General features: G+C 34.5%; 1 protein-coding gene across 1 annotated transcript; it reads left to right on the forward strand.

Annotated features, from left to right (window-relative positions):
* The first annotated feature begins 2,586 nt into the window (after positions 1 to 2,586).
* G3PP5 (Major facilitator superfamily protein) lies at positions 2,587 to 5,547 on the forward strand. The gene is made up of 3 exons (XM_006852731.4): positions 2,587 to 2,774; positions 2,912 to 4,006; positions 4,709 to 5,547. Exons 2-3 carry the CDS (start codon positions 2,950 to 2,952, stop codon positions 5,239 to 5,241), a joined length of 1,590 nt encoding a protein of 529 aa, XP_006852793.4. The 5' UTR covers positions 2,587 to 2,774; positions 2,912 to 2,949; the 3' UTR covers positions 5,242 to 5,547.
* The last annotated feature ends 3,931 nt before the right edge of the window (positions 5,548 to 9,478 follow it).

Raw genomic sequence — 9,478 nt, forward strand, 5'->3', positions numbered from 1 at the left:
AAGAAGACAAGCGAAGAAGTGGGAGAAGGAGACAGAGAAGGAGGAAGAGAGGCGCACGGACAAAGGGTTTTCAGGCAGAAGGAAAGAGACCCAATTTTCGTTATTCAAACAAATGCAGGCAGTGAGAAAGTAGGAATAGGAGAGCATTCATCTTGGGATCGACTTACTACTTAGATGCTTTCAGCGGTTATCTACTCTACATTTGGCTACTCAATGTTTACCATGAGCACGATAACCGGTAAACTAGAAGAAAATGTCATCTCAATGCTCTAATACCCACACTGGATGTGGATCGAAATGTACGTTCCAATATACCACCCCTTATACCAAAGCAGCCTTGGCTAAATATTTTATGTATTGTGAATGGCATACTTTAATAATTTATGATATCTTTGTAAACAAGCACAAGCTTATCGCCAAATGCTTTTTCTATTAAGAAGACCTGTCTGGTATGGTTGCAACACGATTTGGGTTCATTTTCGGCCTTTTAAAAACTATTTTTAAAAATTTTCGAAAATGGTAGTTTCATCATTTTTTAAAAAATATTATGAAAGGGAAAACATATATATAATAACAGAAACTTTGAGGTATTTTCATGAATATATTCAAAATGATGGATACATACGTAACTTTCTCAAAAAGGAATAAAATGATTTGATTATAGATATAGAAAATCCAATGTCATTTGTGATTTAGATAGTCAATTTCTAGAGTTAAGAGTAAAATTAGAATAAAAATGATAAACAAAAGGGATGCGAGTAATTTTAATTTTTTTTTATAATTTTTATTTTAATAAAGTGTAAATTTTTTAATTTTCAAATATAAAGGATGAGATCTCTATAAGGCCTAGGCTTTATAATCTTTACTTTAATATAAGTGTAAATTTTTTAATTTTCAAATATAAATGATAAGATTTCTATAAGGCGTAGGCTTTATGAAAGCAAAACAAAGCTATGAGTACTTATTTTTAGGACGAAATAGACTGTCTAGATAATTTTTTATGATATAAATAATTTTTAGAGCTTAAAATTCTAAATTTATTTTTACAACTAGAATGTTTAAGTGAGGATGATTGATGTAAAGGTTTTCCAATAAGTCAATTACAATTTTCGATGATTTAGGAGGTGAGGCTTTATTTATTTTGACAAGGCTGATTAGGAGATGAGGCTTTATTTATTTTGATAAGGCTGCTGCAGCCTTGTCAAACCATATTCCTAAAACTTAAATTTTAAAGCGATCTTAGTCGACACTCCGTTGTACGATTTCTTACCGCCGAATAAAACGCGTGTCCGGGTGTGCACGATCGTCACCAACTGCAACCGTTATTTCCTCGTTATTTCTGAATTCAAAATTCGCTTGTTATAATTTGACAAATCCAACCAATTTCCTCTTTATATTATCTGGAGTACCCCTCAGGCAAATTTTCAAGTAAATCATTAATAAAATTTGAAACCATGAAAGAAATTCGTGGGGCACAGATTTTGGAAGTCTTCACATGCATGATCAGAGTGTTTTAGAACCCAAAATGGGTTTTGGATCGCCTGCCCATTGGACCGTCCTAGATTAGCTGGTTGATGACTCGAATTAACTGAATTGGTATAAAATACTAAAATATATGTAGTTATATATAAATTATTTACATTTGATACAAAGAGATCATAATTACCTATCAGTATTTGAAGTGAAATTTGATAGCTTGAGAGTATTATAAAGTTTGAAAAAATTTCATTAAGATTTTGAATCTAATGAACGGAATAAATACAACCACCTAATTGTCAAGATTAATTGTGACATCTATGCATCAAATATAAATAGCCTCATTGTATATTTTTTTCAAAAGATATATTATTATAAAACTAAGATGAGGTGATATGGGGGAGGGCGGATCATCTAACTAGTGAATCCGATTGGATTTAGCGGATCATATAATGAGCTATCTTGATAACCAAACAGTACTTTGACATAATCCCGATCGTCAATTTCAATGGTAGGCGGCTATAGAGATGTCAAAGAACTGTAGGAAATTTTAGGTCACATTATTAACTTACATCGTGTTTATTTTCTTAGTTTTATGGAATTAAAAAAAGGCAAAGTTCATATAGAGCCGAGGCCCTAAACAATCAAATTAGATCTTACTTCAAAAATTTCATTATAAGAGGTTATTTTGAAGTTGTTTTGATGCTCAAATATTCTCAAATTGATCACCTCGCCATCAAGATGTATGGGATTTCAAGTTTTGAAAATAACGGATTTTGTAATGCATTTTTGGACCGTTAATTTTAAAAAATTCCAAGTTTTCATAGATCGGTCGATCTATACTATTTTTGAAGCATTAAATTTTATAAATAAAGACCAAAATATATTTTAACGCTATCAGTGTTGAAAGTTTGAAACCATATTTTTCGACACTATTTGAAGGTAGGCTCTAATTTGATTGTTTAGAGCCTAGGGTCTATACAATCCACACCCATAAAAAAATTGATAATACTGATGGGTCAAAAATAAATTAGATGAAAATCAGGGGCTTTTTAGTCTTTCGGCTTACAATAGAATTGAATATGAATATATATCTAGTTAAAGAAAAGATAATCACAATCTCTATCTCTCTTAACTCCCTCTCTCTGTTTCTCTATCTACTGCAACGACTCTAACCAGTATTTTGGATTGCTTGATCTCTACGGCTACCTGGGTTATTTCCCTTTAGTCTGGATTCCTGGTTTCCTGTAGAGATTTCTTGATTTCTTCTCTCAAAGTTATACAATCACCAACTCTTGGTTAGTTTCTTTCTTCTCTGCAACATCGATCTACAATCGTGATTTTTCATGAGATATTTCTCCTGTAAATACATGATCCCCTTTCTCGGTTCTTCTTTGATCTTAATTCTATTTCATGGTGTTGTCTTTCCATACAGAAATACATGAAAATTAATCCATACAGGTCTCTTTTCTAATGGAGCTACACATGGGATTACCCCCTGGATTCAAATTCCTGAACCTAACAAAAACATCCCAGAGATCGCTTCAATTCTATCAAACCACTGTTGTGATTATCACATTCTCAGCCTATGCGTGTTTCCATGCATCTAGGAAGCCCCCAAGTATTGTAAAGAGTGTTCTAGGACCAGGAATTTCGAGCCCTGAATTGATAAACACTTCAATCTCCATTGAGAATGCTGGTTCTAACAATACAAGTGGTGGGTGGGCTCCTTTTGATGGAATTCGAGGAACCCATCGTCTGGGCGAGCTTGATCTTGCATTCCTTTCAATGTATTCTTTGGGTATGTATTGGGCTGGACACATTGGTGATCGGATCGATCTTCGCTTGTTTCTCACTCTGGGAATGTTGGGTAGTGGGCTTTTTACAATTATGTTTGGGTTAGGTTACTGGTTGAAAATACACAGTTTTGCATATTTTTTAGCAATTCAAATGATAAGTGGTTTGTTCCAATCAACTGGATGGCCATCTGTAGTTGCAGTCATGGGGAATTGGTTTGGAAAGTCTAAAAGAGGTTTGATAATGGGAATTTGGAATGCCCACACTTCTTTTGGCAATATATTTGGCTCTCTCATAGCTTCAGCGGTGTTACACTATGGTTGGGGCTGGTCTTTTGTTTTGCCTGGAATTTCAATATCTTTGGTGGGGTTTTTGGTGTTCTTCTTTCTGGTTGTGTGTCCTGAAGATGTGGGGTTTTCATCGAGTTCGCAAAGTTCAGAGATAGGACTGTATAGGATTGATTCAAAGTTGAGTAATGGAAATGTTTCGGAAGACTCAGAAATGAAGAAGGAAATGGCTATGGATGATGGTTCAGTGAGAATAATTGTGGGCACAGAAGGGGAGGAGGAAGGCCTTTTGGATCCTTCTAAGTTGCCTGAAGTTCCTATTGCCATAGGGTTTATTGATGCATGGAGGCTTCCTGGAGTGGCCCCATATGCCTTTTGCTTATTCTTTTCCAAGCTTGTGGCCTATACCTTTTTGTATTGGTTGCCCTTTTACATACGGCACACAGGTATGCGTAGCTCCATCGTTCTTCTTGCTCGTATGATCGTCATGCTTTTCACACTGTTGTAATTGTAATTGCTCGCATGGTTAGGTTGCTGCTATTTTTGTTGTCTTGCTATTCTTAATCTTGTTTTGTTTTAATTAACACCATCACCATCATACTTATTGTCACAATTGTCATAGCTATAATTGTTCATAGGATTTATGTTATTGTTATTGTTATTGTTACTGTCACTGCTTTTATTATTTATTGTTCTTGTCCTTCATTTGATTATCATCCCCATCATCATCATCATCATCATCATCATCATAACTCTCATCATCATCATCATCATCATCACTCTCATCATCATCATTATCAGAAATGTAAGTGCACAGGGTTATGGTCATTTCTATTGCTATTGCTTATGGTTTTGTTGTTATTGGTTTGAAAACCACCATCATCATGTTCGTAGTCAATGTTGCCATCTTTGATTGCTTTTGTCATGATAGCCACTATCATCATGTTCGTTGTCAATGTTGCCATCTTTGATTGCTTATGTCATTTTCTTCGTGATCATTGTCGTCATGATCATCACTATCATTTTCATCATCATATTTTTCTCATCATGTTCATAATTTAGTAGTGCCTGATTTCTATCTTGTCATTAGAAATCATCGTTTTTTCCTATTTTTGTAGTTATTAATTTAGTTCTTATGGTTTCTCCAGCTGTTGCTGGTTCACACCTATCGGATAGAGCTGCTGGCATCCTTTCAACCATTTTCGACATGGGAGGAGTTTTTGGCGGAATTTTGGCAGGATATATATCAGATAGAATTGGGGCTCGCGCCATGACATCTGTTGCATTCTTCTTCTTCTCTATCCCATCTTTGATATTATATCGAATTTATGGAGGCTACTCAATGCATACCAATATTGGCCTGATGTTTATTTCGGGCTTGTTAGTGAATGGCCCCTATTCACTGATTACAACTGCTGTTGCAGCCGATCTGGGCACACAAAGCTCCATAAAAGGCAACTCACGTGCCTTAGCCACTGTGACAGCCATTATTGATGGGACTGGTTCAGTTGGGGCAGCGTTGGGACCTTTATTGACTGGATATATCTCTTCCAGGGGATGGAATGGTGTCTTTGCAATGCTTATTCTTGCTATCCTTCTTGCCAGCCTCTTTTTAATGCGTATTGCAAGAGAAGAGGTTTTGAGTAAAATGAGAGGATCTATTCCTGTGGAACAAAACTGAGTATGCATGGGAAGCATTCTGTTATGGCAATCCAGTGGTTTATTTATTCTTGGCTCGTGGCTTGGGATTTGTTTCCCCTGTATAACTATCATTTCTTTCTGTTTCACATCCCAGATGTAAATGCTCAGTTTATATTGTACGATGATCATCAGAAAAAAGTGAGAAAAAAAAGCTGGTTGTATAATGGGGTTTTAAATACCTTAAACTGAAAGACACATGGGAGGCTATGGGACACAAAATATTTCCCTATGTAAGACTGTCATTTGGAAGAATTTATTTAATGTAATAGAATCACATTCTTTTTTACTTTGAAGGAATTTTGAATGCGTCTGGTACATTATTTTATATGCTGTATCTCTATAGGTAGAAGTTAGCATAGTAGTGAATGCGCCTTAATCATCTTCCATATCAGTATCAGATCAGTATCAGACATATATCACTGAAAGTCGTGAGCTTATTCAAGCCCATATTTGAAATGTTGCCGCAATTAAATTATGATGTGTTCAGTTGATCAACTTTTGTGTATGATAGTCTTTAGTTATTTCTCAAAAATTATTATGGGTAGTAAAATCATTTTACCAAAACGTATTTTCCTTTTCAACTATATTTTAATTAAAAAAATGGAAGTCTTACAACAACGAATTATATCAGAACCAGTTCCTGAATACACCTTTTTATAAACAAAGGTAATCCCTAATAATGCCCCTTTGGGGGCATATCCTTGAGATGGTAGCCAGTCTACTTTGATATCTTACCTCAGTCTTTGTCATTGAGTGATTCAAGTAGATTGCTAAAAGAGAAGTGCACTCTGGCCTCAAGTCAGTTAATAAAACGTCACCCTCCCCCTGTAGTGAGACCTTGGGAGATTAATTTCTTAGCAAGAGTCTATGGATGAGATGGTTCGAACCATCAGAATACTTGTGTGTGTTGCGCATGTTTGTGCATTTTGTCATCCAAGGACCAAATTTTTAGTGGGGCATTTAAGTGGGTCATGAGACTGTACAAACTGAAGAAAAGACTTTAACAATGGCATTCTTGTGAACAGCAACCAAGATTTTCATGTTTGGTGCATTCTAAGAATACAAGGTTTATAGTTAGGCACATCAAAGTATGTTGTCTTAGTACATAATGGGTGGTGTTTTGAGATACACACTTGCGTGTCACGACGGAGTACTTGTCCCAATGCGAGCTTACTGGTTTTCTCAGGCCATGGGGTGTTAGCCAGTTTTGACATTGATGAGCAAGATGTGTTGTTTCCTAGTAAATGAAATGAATGAGAATGGGCTCCAAGAATATGCAAAAGCCACTAGTAGAGACTCCGAGAATACACTTTGACTTTGAGATTGAGACTCGTACTGTATTGGTTAAGGTGTTGACCTTGTAATGGTAAATCTCTAGTTTGAATCCTCTGACTACCCAGTACCCACAATAAAAATGAAAAAAAGGAAACTATCAATTAAAAGGTTGAAACGCTTTACAAAATTACTAAAGTGGTCAAAAGTTCACAAATTATATTTGAAGGTTTACTTTTAAATTTCTATTTTAGTTATGTACGTCATCAAATGAAATGTTAAAAATTTCCGCGATTGCACCTATTCGGTGTTGAAAAGCTTGAATAATTAGGGGCATTTTGGTAATTTTACCCCTAAAGAGGCTTTAACATAATAATAACAAAAATACCTCAGCTTCTTTAGAGTTAAAAATACAGCTTGTGCTGCATTTTGAAATGATGAACAATATGTCAAATGATGTAAATATCCCTTATTGTTCCCCATTTCAAATGTCAAACAAGTTTTCCGTATTTCTAACACCAAACAAACAAGGGTATTTTTTTCCATTATGTTAGGGCCTATTTAGGGGTAAAATTACCAAAGGGCACTTAATTATTTAGGCTTCTAAACATTGAATATGGGCATTTTGGGGATTTTTTACTTTTTATTTTTGTTGAGGACATACCTTATTGAAGTAGAAATTAAAACCAAACCCTCAAATATAATTCGGGATCTTATGACCCATTAGTGATTTGATAATTTTCCTTTCCCCCGCCCCCCCAAATAAAATAAAACCATAAGGAAAGAAAAAGAAAAAAGAAAAAAGAAAAGAGAAAGAGTACATGCTTCACTTCATCCTTGTGTAAAATTTATCGGGTTGGTGTATGAACAGTCAGTCATATGAATAAAAATCAGTGTCTTGATAGCAATTGGTGAGATTGCAAATCAAATCTGGTAAGCATATAAAAGATAAGATTTAATCAAATCTGGTAAGCATATTAGAGGTAAGATTAAATATAAGACTAATTGGTGATGTATTAGACCTACACTACGAATAGCCGGCCCTACTTTCCCTCATCTTATTGCCTATTGAAAGTACTTTTAAATTCTCTCGAATGTATGAACAAGATTGAGGAGCTTATGGAAGTCTAAAACTATGTTTGATGATCACCCTTGGCTAGAATTCATTGGCGGTCTCTATATCACTCAATGGTCAACAGACTAATCAAATTTAACTGTATTCACCGGTGATAGAAGATGGTATTCATTTTACCATGGGAGGAGGGACCTGGGTCCAACTGTGATTATTTTGTTATATAGAAAATTTAGGTTTTGTAGCAGCTCAGGAAATTGAAGGTCCAGCCACTTCCATACCTGATTGAGATATTTGAATCTTAAGAGTCTCCAAATGGTCAAACAGGATGATATGTGAAGTGATTATAAGGACGAAGAAAAAAAACACTGCATTGGGTCTATAAAGAGCTGTCTCAAGAGAAGGATAACTCATTGGACCCACCAAACATTGGTCAATTTTATATTTTCCTTGTGATACTTTGTAAATTGTGCATTGCGTTATATGAATTTGGCATCGATTCTGCGATGCATCTGCAGGTAATGGTACTAAATGCAATTGTTCTAGGACCATTCTGTCAGATGTGCTAAGGAATTGCAGCTTCTGAAATTTATTCATACTTAGAAGAATCATAGTAAAAACCAATGGTTTAAAAACCGGATTGGTGACCCGGATCGGGCTTTTCAAAAACCGATCCGGATCGGCGAATCGGCGATCCGGATCGGCGAATCGGCGATCCGGATCGGCGAATCGGCGATTCGGATCGGAATCGGGTGAATCGGTCAGAATAAAGCTTCAAAAAAATCCGAAAAAATTATTAAAATTCATTATAAATATTGGTTTTTAGGAATTCAATAAAAAATGAGGGTACTCCATTAAGAATTTTCATGTTTTTGAATGAATATGCGAATATTGATATGTTCTTTCCCTGCATGAACCGCCATTCAGCATTTAATTTACAGTATTTCGTGCTCATCCCTACACTGTTGCTGTTGGGACTCGATATGTGAATTATATGGCTGGGATAGGGTGGCCTCAAAATCATCATCTCTCTCGTTTTCTCTTTGAATAATATGGATTAAAAAAAAAAAAAAAAAAATTTTCAAAAAAATCGATCATGGATTAAAAAAAAAATCACAAATTTTCAAAAAATTCTATCATGGATTACAAAAAAAAATTCGATCATGGATTAAACAAAAAAAATCACAAATTTTCAAAAAATTCAATCATGGATTACATAAAATTCGATCATGGATTACATAAAATTCGATCATGGATTACAAAAAAAAACAAACAAAAAAAACAAAAAATTCAATCGTGGATTACAAAAAAAGAAAAAAATAGTTCGATCATGGATTACAAAAAATTCAATCATGGATTACAAAAAACTCTATCATGGGTTACAAAAAAAGCAAAAAACAAAAAATTCAATCATGGATTAAAAAAAAACAAACAAACATTTCGATCATGGATTACAAAAAAAAAACAAACATTTCGATCATATATTACAAAACATTCGATCATAGATTACAAAAAATTCTATCATGGGTTACAAAAAAAAAAAAAAAAACAAAAAAATCGATCATGGATTACAAGAAAAGAAAACAAACATTTCGATCATGGATTACAAAAAATTCTATTATGGGTTACAAAAACCAAAAAATTCGATCATGGATTACAAAAAAATCTATCATGGATTACCCAAAAAAAAAAAAAAAAAAAAAAAAAAAAAAAAAAAAAAAAAAAAAAAAAAAAAAAAAAAAAAAAAAAAAAAACCGTACGGAATCGCCGATTCACTGTTCGGACTTGCCGATTCCGTACAGTGAATCGGCGATTCACTGTACAGAATCGTCCGGTTCTCTCTAGAACCGGACGATTTCCGATTTTTGGGCGA

The sequence above is a fragment of the Amborella trichopoda genome, chromosome 13 (assembly GCF_054954075.1).
Source record: "Amborella trichopoda isolate Santa Cruz 75 chromosome 13, AtrichopodaSantaCruz75HAP2 v2.0, whole genome shotgun sequence".
Lineage (NCBI taxonomy): Eukaryota > Viridiplantae > Streptophyta > Magnoliopsida > Amborellales > Amborellaceae > Amborella > Amborella trichopoda.